This window comes from Saccopteryx leptura, chromosome 8, assembly GCF_036850995.1.
Source record: "Saccopteryx leptura isolate mSacLep1 chromosome 8, mSacLep1_pri_phased_curated, whole genome shotgun sequence".
In the NCBI taxonomy this organism is placed as follows: domain Eukaryota; kingdom Metazoa; phylum Chordata; class Mammalia; order Chiroptera; family Emballonuridae; genus Saccopteryx; species Saccopteryx leptura.
In genome coordinates, this window is record NC_089510.1 from 29,029,936 (window position 1) to 29,045,109 (window position 15,174).

The 15,174-nt window shown below is 47.0% G+C and overlaps 2 protein-coding genes across 6 annotated transcripts in view; one reads left to right on the forward strand and one right to left on the reverse strand.

Annotated features, from left to right (window-relative positions):
• Positions 1 to 15,174, reverse strand: part of CMSS1 (cms1 ribosomal small subunit homolog) — a 419,693-nt gene that overhangs the window by 82,868 nt on the left and 321,651 nt on the right. Inside the window, exon 1 of one of the 5 annotated variants that reach the window (XM_066347862.1) lies at positions 10,279 to 10,409. The exons of the other annotated variants lie outside the window; for them this stretch is intronic. Coding sequence (XP_066203959.1) covers positions 10,279 to 10,333 — 55 coding nt within the window. The 5' untranslated portion in view covers positions 10,334 to 10,409. Of the gene's footprint in view, positions 1 to 10,278; positions 10,410 to 15,174 lie in introns of those variants that run through there. 5 annotated transcript variants of the gene reach the window in all.
• FILIP1L (filamin A interacting protein 1 like) overlaps positions 10,563 to 15,174 on the forward strand; it is a 317,903-nt gene continuing 313,291 nt past the window's right edge. The window contains exon 1 of the mRNA XM_066347855.1: positions 10,563 to 10,691. The gene's annotated coding sequence lies outside the window, so the exon portion shown is untranslated. The remainder of the gene's footprint in view (positions 10,692 to 15,174) is intronic.

Here is a 15,174-nt window from a genome sequence, read left to right on the forward strand (position 1 = left end):
ACTCTAGAATACGAGGAATGAATTAGAACAGCCCCCTTACTTAAAGAGGGCATTAAGCAGCGCCTGAGAAGTGGGTGGGCATGAGAGACAGCAGAAACACTGAACCTGTAAGCTGGTATCTGACAACATGAGTCTCATATACACCAAATCGATTTACAAACCACTTATCAATAATAAAAGTAGCACTGGCAGCAGCTGCTGTCACCATTCATTAAGTGACAGCCCTCTGCCCCTGCACCCAGTGCTTCATGTCCATGACCTCACTGAGGAGTGCGCCTCCCCCCTTCCACACAGCTCCCGGGTGGCGCTTGGCCACTTGGGGATGCATTTCCCCTTCTGGGATGTCCTCGATGTTCAAGCAAGCTGACGGCACACTAATGACAAGGGGGATGGTGAGGACTGTGAGAAATGGAAAAGAGCTGCCCTGTGATTGGTCTGCTGCAGACCCCGCATCACACAAGGCTGCTGAGAGGGTCCTGGTCATCAGCTGTGACCTGGGGGCCAACGGGAAGGCTCCCCAACTCTTGCTTTCTGCCATCCTTCTCATTTCTGCCTCCAGACTGACTCAGGGTGAAAGAAAAGAAGGGAAAGACTGATGCCTATAGCTGAAGTGTGCAAGTTTAATGGCCAGAAACCAGACTTGTCACATGTAATCAAATCATCCTACTGCTGGTGACAGAGTTAAGACAGTTGAAAAAACAGTTGCTATTCCAACTTCCAATTTTCAAGTTATTGTTGGGGCTGAAATTTCTCTCACCTCAAGTGTTTTTATTTTGGAAAATCTCCAAAGCACACTCTACCCATATTTGCGTAATTGAAACATGAAAAAAATAGAGATGTTTTTCAGACACATTAAACTCTAACCAGATGCTCTTTAAAAACTTTTTGCATGTACATAGCACCTTTTATTCTAGCAGAGTCATTTTATTCCTCCCTGAACTGCATCCACCAAAGAGCAAAAATACTCTTTTAAGAGCCATGGTCACCCGCTGATACATACGATCTCCTTATTGGACATAAAGAGAATCCCATCGGCCTTTCCAAGTCTCCCTCTCTACTCACCCCACTGAGTATCCAAGCCAAATCCATTTAACAAGTATCTACTGAATACTTTCTGTGGACCAGGAACCAAACTGAGAACAGTGGGAAGTCGGCATGAATAAAACCAACTTGCAAAGTGAAAAGAACATGTAGGATTCCTGTAAGAAGTGTTGGGGCCAGCACCCTACTTGAATGGCTCACCTAAAAGACAGCGATTCCGGTCTCTTTCATTTATCAAACATCAGACAACCGAGAGAAATAGTTGAGCATTTAGAGGGAAGAAAAATAAATGACAGGTTCCCAAAAGTCCAAGAATTCTCCGATCAGCAACCTCAGGAAGCCCCAGGGCACGGCCTGGCCACACCGTGGGGCATGCAGGCAGGGTTTCGTCCCCCCAGAACCACTCTGACCCCTTCTATTCTCCACAGGAGAGCCAGGAAGACCTTCTTTGATGAAAATAGGATTCATAACCCTCCAGGTTAAACTCCACAGCAGTTTGACTTTATACTGAGAATAACACCCATACTTGCTACTACAAACCACAGGGCCCTGCAGTGCCTGAGCCTGCACTTACCCCTCAGTGTGCACCTGCTCTCCCACCTGTCCCACCACACCCCGGCCACCCTGACCTCCTGGGCTCCCTAGAACACGCCACTCCCCTCTCACCCCAGGGCCTTTACGCTCCCGGTTCCCACACAGACTGCTCCTTCTTCACATGCCTCAGATCACCTTCGGGGGCAGAGGGGACACTCCCCTCCATCCCCACCTCTGGCATGATTTTCTGTCACTTTTTATCATGGTACTACCATAAATTATTATAATTATCTGACTCATCTGTTAACTCGTTTTTCTTTGATTCTTTCCACAGACTTGAAAATGCTAAGATGGCCGAACCAATAACATCTGCACTTGTAATGCCGTGTCCCAAGGGTGCAGGACAGCGCCCAACACAGCAGACGGTCAACCATCACTGTCGGGCAGATGAATGAAGGGAACAAAGCTGCACATAACAGATTTAAAGCAAAAACAATATAAGAAGCCATCTTTTTATTTTATGTTTCTACCTCTGTAAATACTAGTATATTACTGTAACTTCAATTTCTGTTGGACGTTTTTCATGGATTCATTTTAACCAGGACCACCCTGACTGAACTTCAGAGGCTGAGAGAATGGAGACCTAACTTATGGCTACAATTAGAAACTTTTCAAACGATTGCTTGAAACCACTAGGTTTGGCATACAATGCATTTTGAATAGGGGGGATTAGCCCTTTCTCATTTAAAGATATTTGTGGTCAAAAGCAGAGTTGCTCGTATGTATCATGTAGCTCCTTAACCTAAGGAAAAAAAAATCACAAAAAAACCTTAAAAGACCAGCGCCAGAACACTTAAGGATGAAATCAGCACAGTGCTGTCCCGGGACCAGTGTGAAACGGGCCGGGCGGGGCTCCCTCACTCCCCCGCCACTTGGCCTGGCCTGGGCTGTCGGACCACGGAGTTCACTGGACACTCAGAAGTACCCTGGGTGCCGGTGCCCGTCCCTGCCTCCCCACCCTGCCCAGTGGCCGAAAGGGAGGATTTTGAGTCTCCAGACTGTGTCTCGTCTTGTTGTTCCGTTGCTGAGGACCATGTCTGGCAGGCTACTAGGAGGAGCCCGGCCACATCAGAGAAGGAGGCCTAGAACTGTCCACACGCCTAGGGATGCTTTCCTGGGGGCTTGGGGTGGGGCCTGGGTACCTGTCTACCGGATGAACATCAGCCTTTCTCCAGGAAACTCTGCATTTGCTCAGCCCCTAGGAGCAGCCTTTCTCCTGGTTTTCCTGGTGTATTTAAGTTCTCTGCTGGGACTCCGCTTGCTCAGCACCCAGTTTATTTGGATGCGGTTCAGCTTCCGCGCACAATTCTCATCTCTCCGTGTCACCTGCGCCCCGTTCCCTAGCTGCTGCTGGGGACCCGGCCCCAATTCAGGCACCTCCCCTGGGCTCCTCCCGCTGCCCCGCCCACCCTCTCCCTGCAGGGCTGCACGACCCCACTGGTAATCCCCGCTGCTCTGCTCGTCCCCAGGCTGGGGCAGCCTCACACACTCCTCCCCCCTCCCCACAGCGGGCCTCTAAGGTCCCAGTGTCCAGCCTCACCAGGAAAAGTGCACAGAGGAGACACCAGTGGTCCCTCAGGGCACAGGACAGCCTTGTGTGCGCCCAGGGATTCCTCTGGGGCAGCTTTGACACAGCGGCTTCTCCGGGCTTCCGTCAAGTACAGAGCACGCAGTGGTGTGAAATTTAAAGCCAGGTCACATAGTTTTCATGAGTAAAACATGAGGCTAAAATTAGATGAACCCTGAGTTTCTTTTCAGGTGTAACAACATTCCAGGGTTCCACAGAACACTCGCTGGTTCCCTATGCAATTCCCACTGCGCCTCTGTGATTTTCTGCCACAATTCCTCCGGGGTTCCCCACTGGCTCCGGGGTCCAGTCTCAGCATCGAGCATCAAAGCATCTAGGTCTTCAACCTTCTGGGTGCAAATCAAAACTGCACTGCACCTAGCGCACAGCTGGATCCCGTACCCAGTCCCAGGCACGGAGCGGCCCGCGCCTGCACTGCACCTAGCGCACAGCTGGACTCCGTCCCCCGTCCCGGAGCAGCCTGTGCCTGCACTGCACCTAGCGCACAGCTGGACCCCGTCCCCCGTCCCAGGCACGGGGCAGCCTGCACCTGCACTGCACCTAGCGCACAGCTGTACCCTGTCCCCCGTCCCAGGCACCGAGCAGCCTGCGCCTGCACTGCACCTAGCGCACAGCTGTACCCTGTCCCCCGTCCCAGGCACCGAGCAGCCTGCGCCTGCACTGCACCTAGCGCACAGCTGGACCCCGTCCCCCGTCCCGGAGCAGCCTGTGCCTGCACTGCACCTAGGGCACAGCTGGACTCCGTCCCCCGTCCCGGAGCAGCCTGTGCCTGCACTGCACCTAGCGCACAGCTGGACTCCGTCCCCCGTCCCGGAGCAGCCTGTGCCTGCACTGCACCTAGCGCACAGCTGGACCCCGTCCCCCGTCCCGGGCACCGAGCAGCCCGCGCCTGCACTGCACCTAGCGCACAGCTGGACCCCGTCCCCCGTCCCAGGCACCGAGCAGCCCGTGCCTGCACTGCACCTAGCGCACAGCTGGACCCCGTCCCCCGTCCCAGGCACGGGGCAGCCTGCACCTGCACTGCACCTAGCGCACAGCTGGACCCCGTCCCCCGTCCCAGGCACCGAGCAGCCTGCGCCTGCACTGCACCTAGCGCACAGCTGGACCCCGTCCCCCGTCCCAGGCACGGAGCAGCCCGCGCTGCCCAGCTGTCATGTGCTTCGCCACGTGCTTACGCAGTGTCCTCTGAGGAGAATGTCCTCCTCACCCTCCCCTGGCACAAATCTCCTCCTCCTCCTCCCCATGGTGTCCAGTGTAAATATTTCTCCCCACCCCCACCCTGTGCTGCGTCCCTGACGTGCCGCTCAGGTAGACTCAAAGAGAATTATGTTTAGCCCTATGTCATAATACCAGCCCATTAAAATCAAGCTTTTGATGTGTGCCTCTCACTAGGCTGTGAGTTTTTGGGGGGGCAGGGGCAGTGTCACATTTGATCTGTATAGTACCAAGTCCTTGTACAGCGCAGGGTATATATACTGGGGGCACGCAGTAACATCTGTTGAAGGGAATTGAAAATTGTGTCATTATGGATGTGTACATCTATAGGCTATCAGAGGCAACAGTTACTACAGCAAGATTTGAATTGAAAAATTCAATCTGCTGATACAATGTCTCTTGACAAGATATGCAATTAGAAAGGAAAACAAGACTAGACTGAACTAACATTTTTAAAGAGAAGAAGGTTTGAGAAGGGAAAAAGACTTACAATAACTTATATTTTCCAGTTCACAAAGGAACTTTCTAGCCAAGAAGAAAACATTGGTCCAAGTTGAGAAGTTGCTGGAATTATTCCTTCTCTTCTATTTTCTCCAGTTTTCAGAGAACCAGGGCCCATTTGGAAAAGTAATATAGATGCAAAAAGGCAGAGAGCCATGTGGTGATACATATCAGCAAAGCGACTGAATGATGCTGGCCATGCCAGGAGAAGAGCATTACATAACAACGTCAAAACGGACACTTGTGGCATGTCTTAGAGCTTAAACAGCTGCCACCCGGGAGTTTGGTATTCTTGAAGTATACAAAGAAATAGCCCCTGGAAACCAAAGAGTACAAATTATTTGCAACAACAAGATTCTGAGGTCAAGAATATGTTTTTCTCATCTATCTCTATCTCTCTTATAGTTAAACTATTAGTATCATTTTCATTTTATATAGAAAAATACGAAACCCTTTCATATGTATAATTCCAAAACATTCTGTACAGGTTGGTTTTAAAGGAAGAGAGAGGCACCCCTCATCATGCTAGGTTTTCCTAAACATACCTGTTTATTTGGAGATAATTTTCTATTTTGTGGGTGATGGAGACCAGTGTTTCTCAACCGCTGCTTTGCAGACTGGTCACTAGAAATTTCGTGCTGGTTGTCTAAGAGTTAACCACCCTGATGTTGTTGGAAGATTTTCAACCCAATGATCTCAGTTGGATTTACTTATGCTCAGGGTGATTTCTGCTTTAGTAATCCCCAAAATAATTCTCCTATTTTCAACGGTCTCCAAGTGCAAACAGTTGAAAACCATTGATCTAGACATTTTTATGTGTAGGCCATTAATCCCATCTGTAGGGAACCGGAAGGAGAGGATAATATGTGACATTTAAATGTGTCACTTTTGCTGCTGGTATAATGTCTGTCAGGAAAAAAGTTTAAAATCCTGGAATTTAAAAATGATTGATAGGTTTAATACATGTGTTTCTTTTTTTTAAATTGATTTTAATTTATTGTGTTTACGTAGATTCTAGTGTCGCCTCGAATTATGTGTGTGTTTCTTATTTCTTTACCTGCTAACTCACTGAGATGCTGTTACAAAATTCTAGGGTTGTGTCTTTCCTTTGTCCACTTGGGAAAGTGAGCAGGGATGGCTTCCTCCAGTCAATACACATTTACTGCGGGCTGGCTGTGCGCTCGGGACTGGGCCACAAGGCCGAGAGATGCACTGTGCGCGCCAGGAGCTCCCAGTCAGCCTGGGGAGAGATAAGCGTGCTGGTCACTGCAAGAAAGTGAGGTGGAGGGTAAGGTGTGGTTAAGCTCCGGGCGCCGTGGGAACCCCATGGAGGACATGACCCACCCGGGGTGGCAGAGGGCAGTGGGAGTGAGGTGGAGGGTAAGGTGTGGTTAAGCTCCGGGCGCCGTGGGAACCCGATGGAGGACATGACCCACCCAGGGTGGCAGAGGACAGTGGGAGTGAGGTTGAGGGTAAGGTGTGGTTAAGCTCCGGGCGCCGTGGGAGCCCCATGGAGGACATGACCCACCCGGGGTGGCAGAGGACAGTGGGAGTGAGGTGGAGGGTAAGGTGTGGTTAAACTCCGGGCGCCGTGGGAACCCCATGGAGGACATGCCCCACCCGGGGTGGCAGAGGGCAGTGGGAGTGAGGTGGAGGGTAAGGTGTGGTTAAACTCCGGGCGCTGTGGGAGCCCCATGGAGGACATGACCCACCCGGGGTGGCAGAGGACAGTGGGAGTGAGGTGGAGGGTAAGGTGTGGTTAAACTCCGGGCGCCGTGGGAACCCCATGGAGGAATGCCCCACCCGGGGTGGCAGAGGACAGTGGGAGTGAGGTGGAGGGTAAGGTGTGGTTAAACTCCGGGCACCGTGGGAACCCCATGGAGGACATGACCCACCCGGGGTGGCAGAGGACAGTGGGAGTGAGGTGGAGGGTAAGGTGTGGTTAAACTCCGGGCGCCGTGGGAACCCCATGGAGGACATGACCCACCCGGGGTGGCAGAGGACAGTGGGAAGGATGGGATGTGGGGTCTGGGTCGAGAAAAAGTGAGGCATATCTAGGGAGCAGTCTCTGGTGTCCTGTGACCCAGCTCTGCTACCAACAACTCCATGTTTCCTCTTACCATTTTTTTTTTATAATTCATCAAAACAAACAAAAAAGGACAAACAAATTAGTTTAAACTTCACAATATTGTCAAGTGCTAGTACTATAGATCTCTTTCAATACATTCCAGACATCTGCAGTAGTAAGTGTTAGCAAGAGTCAAGCAAAAAGCACAGGGTTTGGTATTCCTGCATCATTCTCAAGTCATCCATCCTCAGACTCATAGACTAAGATATGATCGCCTTTTCCATGCAAAACCTTCACAGAGGACGAAGCTCAGAGTCAATGAAAATGACCGTGTAAAGGATTAGGAATATTTTTTTCTTCATATTTCCCTTCTTTACTCGGTTGCTTGGTTGCCCGTGAGTAGGCGGGAATTTAAACCTTTACGGAATCCGTTCCTGTTCCTTGAAGACTGAGAACTGATGGGGCGAGGCCTGTCGGGACTGAGAAAGTAGCCGGCAGGGTGGGAAGGCTGGTTACACACAGGGCAAGAGGCTAGTGAGTAACGAGCTGGAGGATAACGGAAATCACTGCTGGGGAAGAGTTCCAAATGTGCAAAGGGTAAGAAGCTGGAATGTCCCTACACTATTAGATTAGAACCGGAGCTATCACTATGCATTCATTGTATTTGACACAGACAGATAGAGCAAAAGATACAGTTGTGTGTGTGTGTGTGTCTGTCTGTCTTTCTGTTTGTCTATTTCTTAGTTCTTCTGGTGGAGAGGACCTGTAAGCAATGGGCACATTCTATATAGTTCAGTGAGTACGCCCAATGCCCAGATCTCAATTTTCCATATACTATTTTCATAATGGACCCAGGTTTGTTTGTTTGTTTGTTTTTTGTTTTTGTTTTTTTTTTTAAGAATATAGCTAATTCCAGGGCTGGGTAGAGAAAGTACAAACAAGATGCACATGGAACAACTTATGCCAGCAAGTAAGAAAGTACTCAGAAAATGATGAGGACTTATCAAAAAGACATAGCCCGAAGGGACTACCACTGGCCAAATCTGAGCTCATTTGGGCATCAAAATAAATAATGATATTAATGGGTTATAACCCACTGGTTAAAGTACAAACCTGCAAGTGCACAGTGACATAAATAAATGCAAAAATAAGCAGGGGAGAAGAGAAAGCTCTTCCTCACAGTAGACAGTTTACTTAGGAGCAATATATTTACAGTCTCAGAGTATATTCCCACAAATATTTAACTGCAAAGGGAAAAACTAACTTTAAAGTGGAGAAATCTGGCAGGAACCAGCTTAAACAAGGAGGTTTATGTCTCCACCCCATTTATGTCTCCTGATATGATTAACTGAGAGGAACACAGCGTGGCTTCTGTAGGAGTCCTGCTCCAAAATGTGCAAACTCACTCCTACTATGAGGAAACATCACACGACCCTAAATTGAGGCACATTTTCCTCTTCAAAAATGTCAAGTCACGGCCCTGGCCGGTTGGCTCAGTGGTAGAGCATCGGCCTGGCGTGCAGAAGTCCCGGGTTTGATTCCCGGCCAGGGCACATAGGAGGAGCGCCCATCTGCTTCTCCACCCCTCCCCCTCTCCTTCCTCTCTGTCTCTCTCTTCCCCTCCCGCAGCCGAGGCTCCATTGGAGCAAAGATGGCCCGGGCGCTGGGGATGACTCTGTGGCCTCTGCCTTAGGCGCTAGAGTGGCTCTGGTGGTGACATAGCGACACCCAGGATGGGCAGAGCATCGCCCCCTGGTGGGCAGAGCATCGCCCCTGGTGGGCGTGCCGGGTGGATCCCGGTCGGGCGCATGCGGGAGTCTGTCTGCCTGTCTCTCCCCATTTCCAGCTTCAGGAAAAAAAAAAAAAAAAAAAAAAAGTCAAGTCACAAAAGACAAGATTGCAGCATTATTGAAGATTAAAGGAGACCCATGAGAGCTAAATGTAACAAAGGAAAAAATACATTTTTCCCTATCAAAGATATTATTATTGAGACATTTGGTGAAAAGTTGAATGGAGACTATGGATTAGAAATGAATATTATATCAATGTTAATTTACTGAATTTGACTGTTGGGCTGTGGTTATGTAGCAGATTACTTATCTTTTAGAGTAGCAACACTAAAATGTATAAATTGCCTCAGAAAAACATAAACACACAAGGAGCTGGGGGGAGTGAGAGAGCCAGAGAAGAGAGGAGGAGAGGGAGGACGCAAATGTAGTAAAATGTTGAAAACTGGAGGACCCGAGTGAAGACTAAATGGGAGTTCTTGGCTATTCTTATGGATTTTCTGTAAGTTTGAGATGATTTCAATGGTGAGAGTTTAGAAATAAAGAGCATGGGTTTTGGTGTGACTCAGATCCGATTCAGAACTCCCAGTCCGATATTTATTATCCACGAGACTCCAGGGAAGTGATTCCATTACTCTGAGCTGTGGTTTTCTTACTTAATCACCGAGACCGGACTAATTTAAAGGGATGCTGTGAAGATTAAATAAGATAACGCACAGACCGCGCACTGGTCGGTCGTGGGTGTGTCTGGTAGAAGAGCCGATTCCTAACAGGGACGCAACAGTTACATAGTTGCTGAAAAAATGAACAAGGTTCTTCTTCTGGCCCCTCCTGCTCAAACTGGACCAAGTGATACCACTTAGAGAAAACGAGATTCTTCAAGTATTAGCAATCTAAGTTATAAGTTTTTTCTTAACGCCTGATTAGGATAAACAAAAACTTGAATAGTAATAAATATCACTACGCATTTGGATGTTGCTCTAAAGTTTGCTCAGTGCTTTGTACTCACATCTCATGTGACACCGAAGGGAACAGGCAGGCATTCGAGTTCAAGTTCAATGCAGCGTGAATAACAGCGAATCTCGGCAGAGCCTCGGGTTCTGACTGTCAAAGAGGAGGTCATACCCTTGCGACTCAAATCTCAGATAAGGCTTGTGTCGATTCACAGTTGCAGGGTACAAGATGTGGTGCAATTCAATGCCCATCTGGACGCCTGTTCCTAAGATCCTGGCACGGAGGTTTGTTTGTGGTTCACAGTGTATTGGTGCAGTGACAGGGCAGAGCACAGACCCAGGTTGGGACTGCGAGGTTTCTTCTCTCAGCCAAGATGTGCACATGAATTTGAAATAACCCAGGAGGGTGTTTCAGAGCTGCCTGCCAAAGAGTGGTGTCCTCTAATCTGGAGAGCAGCTGCTGGTCATAGGCATGCAAGCACACGCATACGCACACACACACGCACACACACACAAACTCAGAGTCTGTACCTGCCTCTACTTGTCTGCTCTGGGCAGATGGCTCCTGGCTTGTGGGTCGCCTCATCCCGCAGCCAGTCCAGTTAGAGCCTTTCTTCGGTGAAGACTGGCAAACCGTGAGGTGAGAGCTTCTGCAAGGTCGCCCGTCGTCAGAGTATGAAGGACGCGGCCCGGAGAGTGAAGAGGGTTATATTTAGTGTTTGGGCCCAGTCAGTATTGGGATCCCCACTGCCTCTCCTTTACAGAACTGTCAGTGGGCTTTGGTTGCAAATACTCTGTGGCTTTGAAGCCCACAGAACAAAAACTGAGAGACTGTCCAAAAAGAAAAGAAGAAAACATTGGTGTTGGTCCCCGGATTCCACTATTGGATTTTGGTGGGAGTGAGAAGAGAGGATTGCTGGGTGTGATCAAGCAAAGTGTGGAAGGTAAGTGTCCCTGTCGCTGCTGAGGACTGGCTTTGGGGATGTTTCTGTGTAATCCAACATCTGAGAACTGCCAACACTGCTCTCCAAGAGCAGGACCATCTGGATATTAGGCAAGAGGATGCAGTAACCTCAGGTATGACTAAGAGCTTATGATGATGATGACTTACAGACTAATATGAGTAAGAGCAGCTTGCAAAATAGAACTATCATGACAGTAAGTTTTGCCAAAATGGTAGGTATGAAAGAAAACCTAAATGTAATTTTAAATTGTTTTCCTCTTAAGAGTAAGACAAATGGTTAAAAATGAAAAAAAAAATGGTTTGGGCAAATAACTTTCCTTGATAATAGCTTGATTTTGTGAACTGATATAAACGATCAATATATAATTTTAAAACCATCATGATGTGATGAAAATGGAGAATTATACTGGATAGGCTAGATTGGAAAAGAGGAATTCTCTTTTCATGGAAAAACAGAAGAAACTAACATCTTAAAATGGCAACTAGATTGCATTCTTTTTTCTTTACTTTTGTTCATATTCCATTGATGCTTTGATTTGGTGAGTGGGAGCCAGAGGGCAGAAGCGGATATCTGAGGTAGGGCGTTTGAAAGGTTACCTACCACCTCCCATCACATGACTGGATGTCCACTGCACATTTCATCTCATCTCATGTCGATAGGAAATGATGCCGGACTGCTGCCAAATGATACCAGAGAAAGCTCTGCTCACTGTGCATGCTCAGCGGGAGTAGTAGTCAGTGGGTAGGGTGGCTGCCTAATTTTGAATACTGGAGCCCCATTCAACAGAGTATATAAATATGTCAGCTAAAATGCTTGACATACAGCTAGTGCTCGACTTACAATCACGATTGGTTCCGGTCATAACACTATTTGGTCGTGAGTTGAGTAGGCTATATGTACAGTACTGTGAAATGATGTTATAAAAATCTTTAAGTCATATTTTATCATAATTTTCTTTCATTATTGTTATATATCATAATTTTCTTTGTTCATTTTATGCCATTTGTATCATCTCTACACCATTTTGTTTCTTATTTTTACATTTATCAGGTTTAAGTAAAACACTGCGTTACCAGTACAACTGGTTTAATATTTGCAAAGACAATTTCCTCTTGGTAGACATCTTGGGAGGGGTTTGATGAAAAATATCCAAGACACAAAACAAAAATTGCTGTACTGAGTCTGGGATAATAGTTGAAATGGTGCACGCGGAGATGGTAGTGCTGCCGGAAGCTGGTCCGCACTGTTCTACGCCCAGCTGGGCAACGCTTGCACTGCCAGACGCGGAGCAGTCGTGGCTAGCGATTGTGGTCGTAAAGTCAAATGGTCATAAGCCGCATAGGTCGTAAGTCGATCAATATTTGTAATCATTTCTATTTCTCTTCATAATGACAAATGGTCACAGATCTTTTTCTTTTTTTTCCCAATACATCTGCCAAATCTCAAGAAGGATTACAAGATGTGCAATATATATATTATTTAATCTATGCTCACCATGTTCCACGTGTGTATTAGGTTTGTATTATATAAAGGAGGACTCAGTGTATCATGCTAGTGGAGAGAACTCTCTCAAATTAAGGCAACAAAAACTGCTTTTCTTACAGTGACACTTTCAGTATACAGGTATGCCTAGTTTCACTGTACTTGGCTTAACTGAACTTCACAGATTTTTTTTTTCAAAAACAAACCGAAGGCAAGACCCTCCGCCAGCAAAAAGATAACAACGTGCTTTATGGTAGCGTGATTCTCGCTTTGCGGCAGTGTCTGACACCGACCCTGCACTACTTCTGGGGCGTGTCTGTGTCCATCTTCTATCCCTCAGAAACAAATATTCCAAGTAAACAGATATCCACGGTATCAGTTGACACTATTATGAAACTCCCATTATACTTAATTACAAGTCAGCATAAATACCTTAAGAGCTGTTTGCTATTGAAAATTTCTAAAGGCAAATAATGTTCATGAGCTACTTCCACTTCTTTAAAACAAATATGCAAGGCAGTAAGATAGGTCTACTCTGATGAGAATTTTCCAAGTAATTTCCCAAAGCAATGTGGGTTTGGGTTTTTATGATAACCAATGCAAAAATGCTCAGTAAAAATTCTGGGGCAAAGAAAAATACTGATTATAAACAAAAAGGTATGATATTTAAAAGTTTTGTTTCCAAGGATGGGAAAAGACCCTGTAAGGGCCTCTGTATTCTTCCTCCAGAATAGAGTCCTTATTATTCTTTGTCTTAACATATAGCACAATTTTCATTGCCACTGAAACACATGACTTGCTTCTCTAAAATGTTGCATTACAAAACATTTTTAAAAAAATGTTAGTTGCTCTTATTTGCCTTAGGATAGAAATACTGACCACCAGCATTCAATAGCCACTCATGCTGAGCACAACATAGTTTTTTTTGGTTGTTGTTTCATTATAATCAGGGGAAGCACTTTTTATAGTAAAGGGCTTACTATGTTTTCTCATTTGTTTATGCATTTACCAAATGTTTTAGAGCGCCTACTGCGTACCAGGGCACTGGGGATACAACAGTGAATGAGGCAAATATGATTTCCACATGCAGAGTGTAGAAATCTTCACAGGGGGCCAATTACTAGTGATTTTAACCTGTATATTGTTCATGTTGTTTATCACGTAACTGTTTTTACCTCCTTTATGATTAAAAGAAAAATTAAGAACCCCCCCCCCCAATTTATTTTTTCTACTGTATAAAGGTCATTTAGTGTCTGTGAGATACAGAGACAATGCTATAGGTCAAATAATCAATAAAATAATCAAGTTTGAATATACATTTTAGTGCAAGCACCTGAGCCTTCTTTGAAGGATGTTGATATTCCGGCTGTTTCAACTACAGATACTAGACAAAAGGCTCACATACGGATAGGCTGTTCCTTTAGAATTGGGTCAGACAGGAAGTCCCTATGGAAGATGTCAGAACAAAATCTGTACTACAGTCTCATAGTTCCAGTTGTTCGAGATGTTCCTGTCTGACAGAATTAGTCCAGCACTGAGGCTACATCTGAAAGGGTGGCAGTATCGTGTTTCTCACCTTGGTTTAGGAGACATTTTATGTTGGCATTAATCATAACAACGTCATCTTACACCTATACCTATGAAGTGTCTTACACTGTTTGTAGAATTTCAATATCAGTTACTCACTTGACCCGATAGCGACCGTGCACAAAAGGAAAGGCAGCTATTACTCCCTGTTTAGCAGGTGGAAAAACTAGGTTTTAGATGTTTAAGGGACTAGCCTAGCTGACTTCTCTCTAATGCACAGTCTCACTCATTTCTCAAATGAGAGACGAGAAAAATTCTGAGTTTGGTTTTTTTTTTTTGTTTTTTTTTTGTATTCCTCTGAAGCTGGAAACGGGGAGAGACAGTCAGACAGACTCCTGCATGCGCCCGACCGGGATCCACCCGGCATGCCCACCAGGGGCCACGCTCTGCCCACCAGGGGGCGATGCTCTGCCCCTCCGGGGCGTCGCTCTGTCGCGACCAGAGCCACTCTAGCGCCTGGGGCAGAGGCCAAGGAGCCATCCCCAGCGCCCGGGCCATCCCTGCTCCAATGGAGCCTCGCTGCGGGAGGGGAAGAGAGAGACAGAGAGGAAGGAGAGGGGGAGGAGTGGAGAAGCAGTTGGGTGCTTCTCCTGTGTGCCCTGGCCGGGAATCGAACCCGGGACTCCTGCACGCCAGGCCGACGCTCTACCACTGAGCCAACCGGCCAGGGCCAAATTCTGAGTTTTTAACAGAAGGACTCACAGCCCCGCCCTACTGTTTGAAGAGGGAAGCAGACACTGGAAACTCAGCCAGCAGAGAGAGTTTCAGGCCTCCGCACACATCACTTCTCTTCCTGCCTCCACCGTCCTCCTTTGCACTCATCCTACAGGTCTTTCCTCTGACCCTTGAAAAATCAGTTTAGTGGCTAGAAGAGATAAAAGCTATTGAATTTTCTTTCTCTTTTCTTTTTTCCTTTTTTATTTTTAAGGGACAGAAACAGTACAGCTTATTAGTATATTCAGCGGTATGTGAACGTAAATGGAATTTTAAACTGCTGGTTAGTGCTACCACCAGCCTGGCAACGTAAAGCACTGTCTCACCAGATCAGACCAACTGCCCACCCGGTCTAGGTCCTGCTTCTGGTGGAAGCATCAGTGGGCCCTTGAGAAAAGCAGTTGATCATGGGAAAGAGAGAACATCACAGGAAAAAATTCTGTGGAAAAATGGTAAGCACGGTTAACTGAGAGCCGCATCACACAGGTGGGGCCGAACAGAGCAGTCTTAAGTGGACGGAAAAGGTCTTTTTTTGATAGACTGCAGAAGAGCACACTGATCTGCTGGTAACTAAGGTACTGAGGGTAAACAGAGTACAGCAGACCAGACACAGTCCTGTCACTTACTAGTTGTGACCAAGCAAATACATAAGACTTCCTTTCTCCCTCATGTTTTTCCT